The 17,746-nt window shown below is 38.0% G+C and overlaps 1 protein-coding gene across 4 annotated transcripts in view; it reads right to left on the reverse strand.

The window, feature by feature from the left end:
* CNTN4 (contactin 4) overlaps nt 1-17,746 on the reverse strand; it is a gene marked incomplete at both ends in the record, with an annotated part of 500,776 nt that overhangs the window by 191,043 nt on the left and 291,987 nt on the right. For all 4 annotated transcript variants that reach the window (XM_079712380.1, XM_079712378.1, XM_079712379.1 and 1 more), the window contains one exon: nt 4,113-4,310. In XM_079712380.1, the coding sequence (XP_079568506.1) occupies nt 4,113-4,310 (198 nt within the window). The remainder of the gene's footprint in view (nt 1-4,112; nt 4,311-17,746) is intronic.

Raw genomic sequence — 17,746 nt, forward strand, 5'->3', positions numbered from 1 at the left:
TAGATCCAATAAAATGTGAATATCCCTTTCACCAAACATTTTTCTAAAACAAAAAGAAAATCTCTAATCATTGAAGAAAAATGAGAAAACACAGAGAAGCAGAAAGAAAATAAATTAAGAATGGAACATTTTACCACTAAAAGTTAACTGCTTTAAAGTTTAACACTGTTAGCCTTTTGGAGAGTAGGATTCCAGCTTTCTCTGTCATTCTCCACATACATTTTACAAAACAAGGATAACACTAACCATTCACTCTGTAATCTGTTTTTTTAAAATATAATTTGTGGAGCATATCTTAGGTAGGGAAGTTACTGATGTATAAAACAGTACTGCTGTGTTGTCACTGTTCAAAGCAGTTTACCTATAATTTCACACACGGAGTAAGCCTCTGAGGTAGGTACTGCTATCCTCATTTGACTGATGAGCACACCGTGAGGTGAGGTTAAACTGATGTCCAAGGTCACATCTCTAATTAGTGGTGGGGCTGGATTCCACCCAGGGAACCTGGCTTACCTCCTCAACACCCTGCCCTACATTTCAGTCACGATCTGAGATGTAGGCAGGGGTGAGCCAAGTGAAGAGCTGGGGAAAAGGGAACAACAAGTATGAAGGTCTCGCAGAGCCACAGTGTGCTGGGGGAGAGAGCTAAAGAGGGTCAGTGGGATCAACATGGAGCACATCGCCCTTGGATCCTGATAGGAACATGGACTGATGGCAGTTGTCCACTGTTCACTTCTGACTCACTGTAACCTTTGGGGCTGGAAACAGTCCCAGTCCAGACTGCTTAGTTGAAACTCTAAAGAAATAACCTGAATACTGAGGATACCTAGCTCTTTAAGCTACATCTGCACTTAGCAAGGGAAATGATCAGCCATGCCAATTAGTTCAGCGCAGGCAAAAAGCTCCATTGCCTTGCTTATCCACATTTTGGAGGCAGAAGGAGGCCATGAAATTTTGAGTGAGCTTCAAATATCGAGATGCTTATACAAATTGTATACTCACCTTGTACTTAGCAGTCTAATATACAGTCACTAAATACCAGATTGTGCAGAACGAAAATTTCATTGATTTTACTCTCACAGTGTACACTTTAACAAGAATGTCATTTTTATTTTGCAATCTCTTCTTGATTTATATTTCTCCTTTTCTCTTATGTCCAGACAAGAGCTAATTAAATAATCTATTTTGTACTTAGTAATACAGTTCGAGCAGCCATTTTATGTATTCCAGCCTAAATGGGAAAGACATATTATGAATTTTCACCATGCAGCTCTCATGGAAATTAGAAATGAATGGGCATTAATTGCTGAAGAATGAGATCCTTAGTCTGCTAATTTTGTCATAAAATATTCTAATAAAACACATTTGTCATCTCTATGAAGATATACTAGGCAAGTCGAGATAAATCTAAAAGCCAAGCAGAAGGCAGAGTTGTGGCCAACTTGTGTCACCTAGGAAGATTATGGACTTCCTGTGCTCCTGAATTTTTGTTCCTTCTCTCTGAAGCAGCAACTCTGGGTGTTGTTTCTCCTGGGCTGTGTCTTAGTGCATCAAAGTCAATATTTGACTATATTTTCTCCTTGATATACCAAAATGGATAACACCACCGAACAGACATTTTGGCATAAGCGTTATTATGGGCAGAGGCCAGAGGGGCTGTATTTTTAAATAATTCAGTACAGAATGCCCCTGGAACACATATCTCGAAACAGATTTTTTTATCCTTAGATCTAGAGAGACAGCACTGATAGCTTTTAACAGAATCGATCCTTTGCCTACCTTTCTCGTTAAACCGATGAGATTGTTCAGTTTTATTTAATGTAACTCAGCCTAATGCAACATAGTCATTTAACATTTGCCATGTGGCAAGCGCTGTGCTGCACCCTCACACCAAACTGGTTGAAAACTGTGGTCTGTGCTTGATCACATGTCAGTGTCAGCGGGGTGGAGGAGGGCAGGCTGACAAGTAAATATGAATATACCAGATGAATATTATGACAGAGAGATGGACAAAGAAGCACAAAACAAACAATTCTTTCTGTTGCCAAGGGAGAAGTCATGCTTTTGGCTTCATAAATAATGACTAAAATAATATTCTGAATTTCTCCCTTGTAGACCTGTTCAGTAAAACCATTTCAGTAAATGGCATTCCCGTCCACCCAGGTACTGTGCCAGAAACCTATGTGTCATCCTCGATTTTCTCTTTCACCACCTCCCACATGCAATGCATCAGCAAGTCCTGGCAGCAAACTGCAAACTATATCCTGAATCCATCCCCTTCTCTCCTCTCCACTGCCACCCGCTAGTTCAAGCTGCCATCGTTTACTGAGTGAATTATGGCAACTGTCTTTAACTGGACTTCCAGTTTTGACCCTCACTTTTTTAAAAGTCCATTTTCCACACAGTAGCTAAGCAATCTTTTAAAAAAACATACATAACTCTCTTACATAAAACCCTCGAATGGCTTTTCATTTCACTTGAAATAAAACACAGTCTCCAACTTCAACTCAAACCACCCTCTACCCTGGTCATTATGCTTTATAAGGCTCACATTCTCTTTGCTCTCTGAACATGCCAAGTGATTTATTTTTAGGCCTCAGGGCCTTTGCATGTGATGTTAACTCAGCATGGAAAGCTCCTCCTTCTGATCTTCACAGGACAGACTTCTTATCATTCAGGTGTCAGCTCATGTCATCCCTTCAGAAAGGTTTTGCATGACAACCCTGTCTAAAGTAGACATTCCACCCCACAGAACCTCTGTTTCATCATATTCATTTATTTATTACTATCTAAAATACCGCATTTTGGGTTTTGTTTATGTTTGTTTGTTTGTACCTGTATCCTTTGAACAATGTAAATGCCATGAGAAGGGGTCTTATGGTTTTTGTTCACGGGCGCCCAGAGTAGTGACTGCCACATAGCAAGTGCTAAATGAACATATGTTAAATTCATGAATAAGTAAATGAATGATTGAAATCTACATTATTTGCTCAAAAATTCAAGCTTGGTCTACGCTGTAAGGATGCTCAGACTTTCTCTGCAGAGGTGGTTTGAGAAGGCACCCGATACAGCATAGTTGAGGGGGAGGGGTCACACAGACATAACCTCCTGGAGAAAGTAATATATTTGAAGAAACTGGAAGGACCAGTATAAGTTAGTCAAGAGACCAAGAGAAGGAAGAGCATTTCAAGAAAAGGGAACAGAATACATATAAAGACTCATTGTGAACGTACAACGACTCATGGTGGGGAAAAGGCGTGGTGCTATTAGAATTTGGCATACAAATCAGCAAGATTGTCTTCAAAACGCACATGATGAATTACCATATACTGTTATGTCATCCATCTAAGTAAAGTGAAATTCATATATTTTCTTGAAATATTCGTACCAAAGTGTGGGAAATTAAAACTTCTATCTCAAATAAGACTTGACGTTCTTGCATTTCACTGTGGTTGGAACTATGTCTTCAGTATCACAAATCCAGAAGTTATTTGGATAATTTAGAACTTCTCTTTGGACACTGAATACTAAATTACATAGAATTGATTAATGAGCTAATTGTTTAACCTTCTACTTAATTTTGCCCGTGTATACAATTTAAGTGGAAAGAAACAAGAAATAGATTCCTTTGTTATTTTATTTATTTATTTTTTTTGCGGTACGCGGGCCTCTCACTGCTGTGGCCTCTCCCGTTGCGGAGCACGGGCTCCGGACGCGCAGGCTCAGCGGCCATGGCTCACGGGCCCAGCCGCTCCGCGGCATATGGGATCCTCCCAGACCGGGGCACGAACCCGTATCCCCTGCATCGGCAGGCGGACTCTCAACCACTGCGCCACCAGGGAGGCCCTCCTTTGTTATTTATAGTCACCTAAATCCACATTCCGTTCCTGTTGAGATTAGCAATTAGATTTCTAATTAGTCTTCCAAAATGGGTTCAAGGGTTTATTTCTTACATAAGTGTAGGAAATATAGGTACTGAATGTAGAAAGCATTAAACTTTTCTTAAATTTAATTGACACAGTCAAGCTTTGCATGCCAATAACATAACAACCTCCTGAACTCAACCTATGATCACAAAAAGCAGAATTACGAAAATGCCTTTGAAAACTCACCATCATTTCTTAATATTAGCGGTGTGGGTGGCCCCAGGACCTTTTGGTTTGTTACTGTATTTGTAACCACACAGGTATAATTTCCAACATCTGATTTTTCTACTTTGGCAATATACAGATTCCCAGTCTCTTGAGAAATGAAGCGGCGATTATCCTGATAGGAAGGGTATTCATTGAAAATCCAGGCATAGCTCAGCTCTGAAAGCAAAAGGAATCATCATTACAAATATGTCTTTTGTAAGAACTCTACTGTGCTCATGAAAGAACTGGTCAAGTTAAAAATTCATATTCCTGCCCAATGGTCCTTTTTCAGCAGGCTAAATATCAATAGGAAGTAATTACAGTCCCTTAAAGCATTTATAGTCTTCCTACCATCAGTCAGTAAGATTTTATTCCTATATGCCTAGAAGGTACACTGATAGCCGATTAAGAGAAGTCCAATCTCTTTAAATCAAGGGAGTAAGTAAGCATTTATAGTTTGCTAAGCATGTGCCAAACACCATGTAATTACTTACAGAGCTAATGCTCAAATTACAGACCCAGAGAGTCTACAATCTTGATATACTCTGGAAACTATTTAGATCACTTCTTTCAACTGATAGATAATAATCATAATAGTACATCACGGTACCACATACTTGCATAGTACTTTGCGGGTTTCCAATACACTTTATAGTTTTCCATTAACTGAGAAACTTTGGCACAGAGGAACAAAGTAAAGAACCTAAACTCAGCCCTAGTTAGAGAAAATTCTGAGTCTCAATCCGGTCTTTTCCCAATGCCTCTTACTCTTGATGCAAATTCTTACTCCTTTCTCACTTGTGAGGTTGAACTCCTCTCCCACTATTTTAATGAGATGGGGATTTAATATTGTAGCAAATACTCACTAAACATACAATGACTGGTTGCCTGGTCCCATAAATGCAAATATGTATTTTTAAAAAATAAGCTGAAAAAATTATTACATACGTAAGGGAGTGACTATAAAGTAGCCATCAAAGAGCAACCTTCTCACAAACACTTATTCATCCCAGAACACCAGTGGGATGAGTGTAATAGGCAGTCATACTTGAAAATATTCCTTTGAAATATCTAATTTTTCTTAAGAACTAGGTGAATGTTTTGTGAACGAGCACGTTAGCCCATGCTTTCAATTTCAGAAAAGAAACCTAAATGACAGCGAGTTTAAATGATTTGCTGCAGTGAACTACTGTGCTCTGAGGAAACCAAACTTCTTTAGCTCCAGGCATTCCATGATTCCTCTCTTTAAAGTGTGATCCCCAGATTTGTTCAAAGCTGGAGAAGTGATATAGTACCCACTGGCACTGATTAGCCAACATGACCTGTTTTATTTTCAAAAGTTATTTTAGGCAGGAAGAGGAAGCAACTAGAGGCAAAGGGAGTCTCAGGTTTCAGAACTAGTTGGCTGTGTTCTTGTATGCCGCTCTTTAATATGATCCTGGCCTAAATTCTAAATGTATGGAGTGTCCTTGGAAAATGGCAGAAAGGTCACCTCAGCTTTGTATAGAGAATACTAACTATTGGAAAAGGCACTTGTTGTTTAGTACTTCAATGAGTCCCCAGTTGTAAGTGGCCTCAATAACTGAATGTGCAACAGGAAACATATTCTATCTTAATAACCCACTGTTTACATATAAAGGAGGGGTCATGCAGATTTCTTTCCCTTTATCACTGGATTATAACATTTCCGTATGCATTATTTTAGAGAGATATAATTATGTTTATATGAGAATAGCTAATCATTTTATTTACACATGTGCATGTAATTATAAATAACCCCATGCTGCTGTCAAGAGGATACTCAGTGTAAATAAACAAGTGCTTCCTAAAAAGCTAGTTACTTCCTCATGAAACTAAAATCTGGGGGAGGAAAGGCCCCTCTAATAGGTCATGAAGAAGTACAATGTGATATGGCAATTTCCCATAAAAACAGGAGATTTAACAAACAGCACAGAGCAATGTACTCCTCTCTCAATTTGGTATGTGAGTTTCAGGAAAACAAAGTAATCTCTGAGCTTCTCAATTTTCTCATATGAACAATGAAGAGAACACTGCTTATCCCCTAATTAACTATAGGAGAGTTTTAAGAATAAATTAACAAACATATCCAAAGTCACAAGGTAGAAGTCAGAAAGTAATTTACCAGCAAAATATTAATTAACACACACTTCTCCAAGGAGAGTTATAATCAAATATATAAACTGTGTATATATATTTTTTCCTGAAGATATTTTTCAAAACTGTTGCTAGTGGCTAGTGCCACAAGGCTTTCTTAATTTTGTAGGAGAAGGACAGTTTAGTAACTAGAAAGTTGTATGGACCACACATATCAGGAAAAAAGACATCTGCTTTGTTATTTTCCTAATTGGAGTAAAAAAAAAAAAAAAAATGATGAGAAAACCAAAACTCAAACCTGTATTCCATAAAGAAAGCCATTTAAATTTAAACACTCTCCCTTTCAATTTCTTAATCCATCAAAAGGGGATAATTAATAAATGTGATACAGGTATGTGGTGACGATCAAGTTACGTGAAAGCCCTGAGTCATAAGCATATCTGTATCATTAAAAGTTAATCATTTTTAAAGTAAATATAAGAACAAAAGTCAATTAACATGCTGTTGATCTATTTAAATTATTTTGGTTTCACTGCTTTTGTTACTTAGTGCTTTAGTAGGAGATGCAAACAACTGTAAACATATTCTGCAGGATTTTCTAAACTGTGGTCCTTGAAATATTAATTCCCTGTTAACAGAAGTTCTCTACACCCCCGTCTACCTCAAATTTAAAAAGGTTACATGACCAAATGACTTTAAGAAGCACTGGATTAAGTGAAGTTTAACTGATTTAAAAATGTTTCCTTTCAGGACTTGCAAGAGGTTTTTAACATGCCAATGTTCCTCAAATTTCTTAGAGAGTATGTAAGCCATGCAAACTTATTTGATATAGAACTGCCTCCCAACCCCTCCACCCACACACTGTTTTTCTAAAAATTTATTAAGATGTCACAAAACCTAGGTTGGGAAACCCTGAACTAATGCAATGATTTCAATTCAAGAAATGGTAAGTATAATATAAAAATTATTAACTGTATTACTTCAGTTCTGGGGAAAGCCATTAAGTTACAATAAACAACAGAAAACAACAAAATGTTGAAATAAAGTTGCAATAAGTTTCCAAAATTGTAATAGTAATATAACACTGTAACCATTTCCAATGCTGTAGACAAAGGAACAAACCATAGTTCTGAAGACAAGTCTCAAGTGGATTGTGCTAAGGATGGTAACTAACATCAATTCAACATGCAACCTTTGTAAAATACTGTTGAGCCCCAAAGTGCAAAGGTTAGCCAAAGAATCTTGGCTGGTGCACTGGTGAGATCACGTTGAGCTAAACGCTGAGCCCCTTGAAGGGGGAAAGTCTCTAAAAATGATATTAATTTATTTTTCTTCACAGTAAAGAGCACTACCTGGAATACTGTATTTTTATTTGCCCACAACAATGAGTAATATAATATAATGATAATGCAGACATCAAAGCAGGGAAATATGTAGTAAGGCTAAAAATTATGCAACATATAACTTGTCTTATCTGTTCTTTTTAAAGGTATGAAAGAGGAACAAAGCTGAAGGCATCATACTCACTAAATTCAAACTATACTACAAGGCTGAAGTAATTAAAACAGTATGGTATTAGCATAAAAACAGACACACAGATCAATGAAAGAGAATAGAGAGTCCAGATATAAACCTATACATACATGGTTAGTAAACTTACTACTAAGGAGCCAAGAATATACCATAGGGAAAGAACAATAATTTGGTAAATGACATTGGGAAAACAGGACAGTCACATGCAAAAGAATGAAACTGGAACACTATCTTGAACCATACACAAAAGGTAACTCAAAGGGGATTAAAGATTTGAATGTAAGACCTGAAACCATAAAACTCCCAGAAGAAATAATAGGCAGTAAGCTCCTTGACATGGGGCTTAGAGATGACTTTTTGAATCTGACATCAAAAGCAAAAGGTAAAATAAGCAAGTGGGACTGCATCAAACTAAAAAACTTTTGCACAGTGAATGAAACCATCAATAAATTGAAAAGGCAACCTACTGAATGGAAGAAAACACTTACAAATCATATATCTGATAAGGTGGTTAATATCCCCCCAAAATATAAAGAACTACAACTAAGCAGCAAAAAAAAAAAAAAAAAAAAAAAATCTGACTAAAAATGGGCAGAAGCTCCCTGTTGGCTGTTTGGCCTGAGGCAACTCAGCACTGGAGCCTACCTGGCTCTTTTTACTTTTTTTTTTTAACATCTTTATTGGACTATAATTGCTTTAAAATGGTGTGTTAGTTTCTGCTTTATAACTAAGCGAATCAGCTATACATACACATACAACCCCATATCTCTTCCCTCTTGTGTCTCCCTCACTCCCACCGTCCCTATGCCACCCCTCTAGGTGGCCAAAAAGCACCAAGCTGATCTCCCTGTGCTATACTGCTGCTTCCCACTGCTTTCAGTTTTACATTTGGTAATGTATATATGTCCATGCCACTCTCTCACTCTGCCCCAGATTATCCTTCCCCCTCCCTGTGTCCTCAAGTCCATTCTCTAGTAGGTCTGTGTCTTTATTCCCATCCTGGCCTTAGGTTCTTCATGACCATTTTTTTCTTTTTTTTTTTTTTAGACTCCATATACATCTGTTAGCATACGGTATTTGTTTTTCTCTTTCTGACTTACTTCACTCTGTATGACAGTCTCTAGGTCCATCCACCTCACTACAAATAACTCAATTTCATTTCTTTTTATGGCTGAGTAATTTCCATTGTATATATGTGTCACATCTTCTTTATCCATTCATCTGTCGATGGACGCTTAGGTTGGTTCCATGTCCTGGCTATTGTAAACAGAGCTGCAGTGAACATTGTGGTACATGACTCTTTTTGAATGATAGTTTTCTCAGGGTATATGTCCAGTAGTGGGACTGCTGGGTCGTATGGTAGTTCTATTTTTAGTTTTTTAAGGAACCTCCATACTGTTCTCCATAGTGACTGTATCAAGTTACATTCCCACCAACTGTGCAGGAGGGTCCCCTTTTCTCCACACCCTCTTCAGCATTTATTGTTTGTACATTTTTTGATGATGGCCATTCTGACTGGTGTAAGGTGATATCTCATTGTAGTTTTGATTTGCATTTCTCTAATGATTAATGATGTTGAGCATCTTTTCATGTGTTTGTTGGCAATCTGTACATTTTCTTTCAAGAAATGTCTATTTAGGTGTTCTGCCCATTTTTGGATTGCGTTGTTTGTTTTTTTGATATTGAGCTGCATGAGCTGCTTATAAATTTTGGAGATTAATCCTTTATCTGTTGCTTCATTTGCAAATAATTTCTCCCATTCTGACACCCGGCTCTTTGGTGGGGCTAATGGTGGACTCTGGGAGGGCTCACGCCCCGGAGTACTTCCCAGAACTTCTGCTGCCACTGTCCCTGTCCCTGCAGTGAGCAACAGCCATGCCCTGACTCTGCAGGAGACCCTTCAACACTAGCAGCCATGTGGCTGACAGGGTCTTGGTGCTCCGGCCGGGTGTCAGGCCTGTGCCTCTTAGGTGGGAGAGCTGAGTTCAGAACATTGGTCCACTAGAGACCTCCCGGAGCCATGTAATATCAAATGGTGAAAGCTCTCCCAGAGATCTCCATCTCAATGCTAAGATGAAGCTCCGCTCAACAACCAGCAAGCTACAGTGCTGAACACCCCCTGCCAAACAAATAGCAAGAAAGGAACACAGCCCCACCCATTAGCAGAGAGGCTGCCTAAAATCATAATAAGGTCACAGACACCCCAAAATACACCACTGGATGCGGTCCTGCCCACCAGAAATACAAGATCCAACCTCATCCACCAGAACACAGGTACCAGTCATCTCCACCAGGAAGCCTACACCACCCACGGAACCAACCTTTTCCACTGGGGGCAGATGTCAAAAACAATGGGAACTAAGAACCTGCAGCCTGTGAAAAGGAGACCCAAACACAGTAAGTTAAGCAAAATAAGAAGACAGAGAAATATACAGCAGATGAAGGAGAAAGGTAAAAACCCACCAGACCAAACAAATTAAGAGGAAATAGGCAGTCTACCTGAAAAAGAATTCAGAGTAATGATAGTAAAGATGATCCAAAATCTTGGAAATAAAATGGAGAAAATACAAGGAACATTTAACAAGGACCTAGAAGAACCAAAGAACAAACAAACAATTATGAACAACACAATAAGTGAAATTAAAAATTCTCTAGAAGGAATCAATAGCAGAATAACTGAGGCAGAAGAACGGATAACTGACCTGGAAGATAAAATAGTGGAAATAACTTCTACAGAGCAGAATAAAGAAAAAAGAAAGAAAAGAATTGAGGACAGTCTCAGAGACTACTGGGACTACATTAAATGCACCAATACTCGAATTATAGGGGTCCCAGAAGAAGAAGAGAAAAAGAAAGGGACTGAGAAAATATTTCAAGAGATTATAGTTGAAAACTTCCCTAATATGGGAAAGGAAATAGTCAATCAAGTCCAGGAAGCACAGAGAGTCCCATAGAGGATAAATCCAAGGAGAAACATGTCAAGACACATATTAACCAAACTATCAAAAATTAAATACAAAGAAAAAATATTAAAAGCAGCAAGAGAAAAGCAACAAATAACATACAAGGGAATCCCCATAAGGTTAACAGCTGATTTCTCAGCAGAAACGCTGCAAGCCAGAAGGGTGTGGCAGGACAAATTTAAAGTGATGAAAGGGAAGCAACTACAACCAATATTACTCTACCCAGCAAGGACATCATGAAGATTCGACGGAGAAATTAAAACCTTACAAACAAGCAAACGCTAAGAGAATTCAGCACCACCAAACCAGCTTTACAAAGAATGCTAAAGAAACTTCTCTAGGCAGGAAACACAAGAGAAGGAAAAGACCTACAATAACAAACCCAGAACAATTAAGAAAATGGTAATAGGAACATACTTATCAATGATGACCTTAAATGTAAATGGATTAAATGCTCCAACTAAAAGACATAGACTGTCCGAATGAATACAAAAGAAGACCTATATATATGCTGTCTACAAGAGACCAATTCAGACCTAGGGACACATACAGACTGAAAGTGAAGGGATGGAAAAAGATATTCCATGCAAATGGAAATCAAAAGAAAGCTGGAATAGCAATTCTCTTACCAGACAAAATAGACTTTAAAATAAAGACTATTACAAGAGGGCTTCCCTGGTGGCGCAGTGGTTGAGAGTCCGCCTGCCAGTGCAGGGGACATGGGCTCATGCCCCGGTCCGGGACGATCCCACATCATCCCGGCCGCAGAGCGCCTGGGCCCATGAGCCATGGCCGCTGAGCCTGCGCATCCAGAGGCTGTGCTCCACAACGGGAGAGGCCACAACAGTGAGAGGCCCATGTACCACAAAAAAACAAAAAACAACAACAAAAAAAACACTATTACAAGAGACAATGAAGGACACTACATAATGATGAAGGGATCAATCCAAGGAGAAGATACCACAATTGTAAATATTTATGCACCCAACAGAGGAGCACCTCAATACATAAGGCAAATGCTAACAGCCACAAAAGGGAAAATCAACAGTATTACAATCATAGTAGGGGACTTCAACACCCCATTTTCACCAATGGACAGATCATCCAAAATGAAAATAAATAAGGAAACATAAGCTTTAAATGATACATTAAACAAGATGGACTTAATTGATATTTATAGGAAATTCCAGCAAAAACAACAGAATACACGTTCTTCTCAAGTGCTCATGGAACATTTTCCAGGATAGATCATATCTTAGGTCACTATCAAGCCTTGGTAAATTTAAGAAAATTGAAATCATATCAAGTATCTTTTTCAACCACAATGCTATGAGACTAGATATCAATTACAGGAAAAAATCTGTAAAAAATACTAACACATGGAGCTAAACAATACACTGCTAAATAACCAAGACATCACTGAAGAAATCAAAGAGGAAATCAAAAAATACCTAGAAACAAATGACAATGAAAACATGATGACCCAAAGCCTATGGGATGAAGCAAAAGCAGTTCTAAGGGGAAGTTTATAGCAATACAATCCTACCTCAAGAAACAAGAAACATCTCAAATAAACAACGTAACCTTACACCTAAAGCAATTAGAGAAAGAAGAACAAAAACCCCTCAAAGTTAGCAGAAGGAAAGAAATCATAAAGATCAGATCAGATATAAATGAAAAGGAAATGAAGGAAATGATAGCAAAGATCAATAAAACTAAAAGCTGGTTCTTTGAGAGGATAAACAAAATTGATAAACTATTAGCCAGACTCATCAAGAAAGAAGGGGAGAAGACTCAAATCAATAGAATTAGAAATGAAAAAGGAGAAGTAAGAACTGACACTGCAGAAACACAAAGGATCATGAGAGATTACTACAAGCAACTCTATGTCAACCAAATGGACAACCTGGAAGAAATGGACAAATTCTTAGAAAAGCACAACCTTCCAAGACTGAATCAGGAAGAAATAGAAAATACAGATAGACCAATCACAAGCACTGAAATTGAGACTGTGATTAAAAATCTTCCAACAAACAAAAGCTCAGGACCAGATGGCTTCACAGGCGAATTCTATCCAACATTTAGAGAAGAGCTAACACCTATCCTTCTCAAACTCTTCCAAAATATAGCAGAGGGAGGAACACTCCCAAACTCATTCTACGAGGCCACCATCACCCTGATACCAAAACGAGACAAAGATGTCACAAAGAAAGAAGACTACAGGCCAATATCACTGATGAACATAGATGCAAAAATCCTCAACAAAACACTAGTAAACAGAATCCAACAGCACATTAAAAGGACCATACACCATGACTAAGTGGGATTTATCCCAGGATGCAAGGATTCTTCAATATATGCAAATCAATCAATGTGATACAGCATATTAACAAATTGAAGGATTAAAAACCATATGATCATCTCAATAGATGCAGAGAAAGCTTTTGACAAAATTCAACACCGATTTATGATAAAAACCCTCCAGAGAGTAGGCATAGAGGGAACTTACCTCAACATAATAAAGGCCAAATATGACAAACCCAGAGTCAACATCATTCTCAATGGTTAGACTGAAACCATTTCCACTAAGATCAGGAACAAGACAAGGGTGCCCACTCTCACCACTATTATCCAACACACTTTTGGAAGTTTTAGCCACAGCAATCAGAGAAGAAGAAGAAATAAAAGGAATCCAAATCAGAAAAGAAGTAAAACTGTCACTGTTTGCAGATGACATGCTACTACACATAGAGAATCCTAAAGATGATACCAGAAAAGTACTACAGCTAATCAATGAATTTGGTAAAGTAGTAGGATACAAAATTAATACACAGAAATCTCTTGAATTCCTATACAGTAATGATGAAAAATCTGAAAGAGAAATGAAGGAAACACTCCCATTTACCATTGCAACAAAAAGAATAAAATACCTAGGAATAAATCTACCTAAGGAGACAAAAGACCTGTATGCAGAAAACTATAAGACAATGTTGAAAGAAATTAAACATGATACACACAGACGGAGAGATATACCATGTTCTTGGATTGGAAGAACCAATATTGTGAAAATGACTATACTACTCAAAGCAACCTACCGATTCAGTGCAATCCCTAACAAATTGCCAATGGCATTTTTATGGAACTAGAACAAAAAATCTTAAAATTTATATGGAGAAACAAAAGACCCCGAATAGCCAAAGCAATCTTGAGGGAAAAAAATGGAGCTGGAGGAATCAGACTCCCTGACTTCAGACTATACTACAAAGCTACAGTAATCAAGACAATATGGTACTGGCACAAAAACAGAAACATAGATCAATGGAACAAGATAGAAAGCCCAGAGGTAAACCCACACACCTATGGTCAACTAATCTATGACAAAGGAGGCAAGGATATACAATGGAGAAGAGACAGTCTCTTCAGTAAGTGGTGCTGGGAAAACTGGACAGCTACATGTAACAGAATGAAATTAGAACACTGCCTAATACCATACACAAAAATAAACTCAAAATGGATTAGAGTCCTAAATGTAAGACCGCACACTATAAAACTCTTAGAGGAAAACATAGGAAGAACACTCTTTGACATAAATCACAGCAAGATCTTCTTTGATCCACCTCCTAGAGTAATGGAAATAAAAACAAAAATAAACAAATGGGACCTAATGAAACTTCAAAGCTTTTGCACAGCAAAGGAAACCATAAACAAGATGAAAAGACAACCCTCAGAATGGGAGAAAATATTTGCAAACGAATCAACGGACAAAGGATTAATCTCCAAAATATATAAACAGCTCATGCAGCTCAATATAAAGAAACAAACAACCCAATCCAAAAATGGGCAGAACACCTAAGTAGACATTTCTCCAAAGAAGACATACAGATGGCCAAGAAGCACATGAAAAGCTGCTCAACATCACTAATAGCAGAGAAATGCAAGTCAAAACTACAATGAGATATCATCTCACACCAGTCAGAATGGCCATCATCAGAAAATCTACAAACAATAAATGCTGTAGAGGGTGTGAAGAAAAGGGAACCCTCTTGCTCTGTTGGTGGGAATGTAAACTGATACAGCCACTATGGAGAACAGTATGGAGGTTCCTTAAAAAACTAAAAATAGAACTACCATATGACCCAGCAATCCCACTACTGGGCATATACCCTGAGAAAACCATAATTCAAAAAGAGTCATGTACCACAGTGTTTGCTGCAGCTCCATTTACATTAGCCAGGACATGGAACCAACCTAATTGTCCATCAACAGATGAATGGATAAAGAAGATGTGGCACATATATACAATGGAATATTACTCAGCCATAAAAAGAAACAAAATTGAGTTATTTGTCATGAGTGGATGGACCTAGAGACTGTCATACAGAGTGAAGTAAGTCAGAAAGAGAAAAACAAATTCCATATGCTAACACATATATATGGAATCTAAAAAAAAAAAAAAGGCGGGGGGGCAGGACAGGAACAAAGTTGCAGACCTACTAGAGAATGAACTTGAGGACACAGGGAGGGGGAAGGGTATGCTGGGACAAAATGAGAGAGTGGCATGGACATATATACACTACCAAATGTAAAATAGATAACTAGTGGGAAGCAGCCGCATAGCACAGGGAGATCAGCTCGGTGCTTTGTGACCACCTAGAGGGGTGGGATAGGGAAGGTCAGAGGGAGGGAGACGCAAGAGGGAAGAGATATGGGGATATCTGTATACGTATAGCTCATTCATTTTGTTATAAAGCTGAAAGTAACACACCATTGTAAAGCAATTATAATCTAATAAAGATGTTAAAAAAAGGGCAGATCTGAACAAGTATTTTTCCAAAGAAGACATACTGATGGCCAACAGGCACATAAAAAGACGCTGAACATCGTTAATCATCAGGAAGATGCAAATGAAAATCACAATGAGCTATTATCTCATACCTGTTAGAATGGCTATTATCAAAAGGATAAGAAATAACAAGCATTGGAGAGGGTTGGAGAAAAGGGAACCCTTGTGCGCTGTTGGTGGGAATATAAATTGGTGCAACCATTATGGAACACAGTATGGAGGTTCTTCAAAAAATTAAAAATAGAACTTCCATATGATCCAGCAATCCCACTTCTGGGTATTTACATCAAGAAAACTAAAACACTAACTTGAAAAGATACCTGCTCCCCCATGTTCACTGCAGCATTATTTACAATAGCCAGGTATAGAAACAACCTAAGTGTCCACTGGTGGATAAATGGATAAACACATCATGTATAAATATAAATACACACACACATATACAGAGAATGGAATATAATTCAGCCATTAAAAAAAGGATTAAATCTTGCCATTTGGGACATCAGGGATAGACCTTGAGAGTATTATGCTAAGCGAAATAAGTCAAAGAAAGAAAGATGATTATCACATGATCTTACTTATATGTGGAATCTAAAACACAAAGCAACAAACAAAGTTTATAGATATGAAGAACAGATTGGTAGTTGCCAGAGGCAGGGGGTGAGGTAGTAGGAGAAATGGGTGAAGGTCATTAAAAAGGTAAAAAACAAACTGAATTTATAAAATCTTAAAACAGAACTCCCTAGCAATTCCATTACCTCAACAGAATGATAGCTATCGTTTGGAATATCTTTTCAATTCTTGCCTATATGCCTGTAGGCTTTCCATGATTTTAACCATAGCTTAAATATTATTAAAGAAAAAAAAAAAAGGGAATTCCCTAGCGGTCCAGTGGTTAAGACTCAACACTTTCACTGCTGAGGGCCCAGGTTCGATCCCTGGTTAGGGAACTAAGATCCTGCAAACCACACGGGACGGCCAAAAAAAAAAAGTGTTTTTTTAACAAAGCAAAAAGCCAACAACAACCAAACAAAAAATACGACAATTCTGAGGCCTAGAAAAGGTAAGACTGGAGAGTCAGAAAGTGGCAAAACAGACTACATCTTAGTCCTTCTACACTCCCATTCGAATGCTCCCTCCCAAAGCAGTAAAAGCTCTTGAAGTTTGAAAGCAAGGCGTTAGTATTGTTATATTATTCACGAGACAATGCAGTTTTCCCCTAAGAACCAGTCTATTTTCATCAGAGCAGAACATTAATTCACTGGGTAACATGAAATGCTATCCACGTTCTGAAAAAATAAAGCCAAGTAAATAAAACAAAATAAATGCTCATGTGCTGCAAAAATGTATCCCACTCCGTCTGATTTCCTTAGGGACTTTCATGCAATATTTATACTTGTTCAAACTTGACAGATTTCTTTTGATAAGTTCTCACACACTAATTGCTCTGGAAGTGACAGACAGTTCCTGTCTCATTGGCAATTTTTATCAACTGAGTAAACAGATACTTGGAATGCAATATTTAATAGATTGTGAGGTTTCTGATGCTCAACTGAAAAATACTGAGACTGGTTAGAATGTGATAGCTATTAAGGCAGAAGGACCTAGGGATGGTTTTCTAAGTCGTAGCATCTAAGTCTATAGGAAATTAACTATGAAACATCACCCTCTTAATTGGTTCCTTTTTCCATATCTTTGGGCCAACAGCGAAGGATGTTTGTTTATTATTTTTAAAAGAAGACATCAATCAAGGAATTTTCAAATTCAGGTACTCATTGAGCAAGTTTACCCTCTGATCAGAGTCCTCAAGATGAATGCTCTTAACTTCACCTTGATGCTGCCTAATTTCTTTCTAGAGTTATATTATGTTGCATGACATTCTGAGTCATATCCCAAGGGGTAGCAAAGATGTCAGTTTTCAAAGATACCTTTCTTAATCCTCAAAGTTTTAAATTTGAAAGGGACCTAAGTCCAACCCCTGTGATTTTACAGATCAGGAAGCTGAGGCCTAGAGAAATTACATGCCTGGATGACAGGCACACATTTGATAAGTGGGCAGAAATGGGATGATGGGGTAGTTGCAATATTCAGATGAGCTGGTTCTGTTAGCAAGCCATATGTTCCTCTCAGGATTTAATCTGGAGCTAGAAGAGATCACT

This window comes from Hyperoodon ampullatus, assembly GCF_949752795.1.
Source record: "Hyperoodon ampullatus genome assembly, chromosome: 10".
Taxonomy (NCBI): Eukaryota; Metazoa; Chordata; class Mammalia; order Artiodactyla; family Ziphiidae; genus Hyperoodon; species Hyperoodon ampullatus.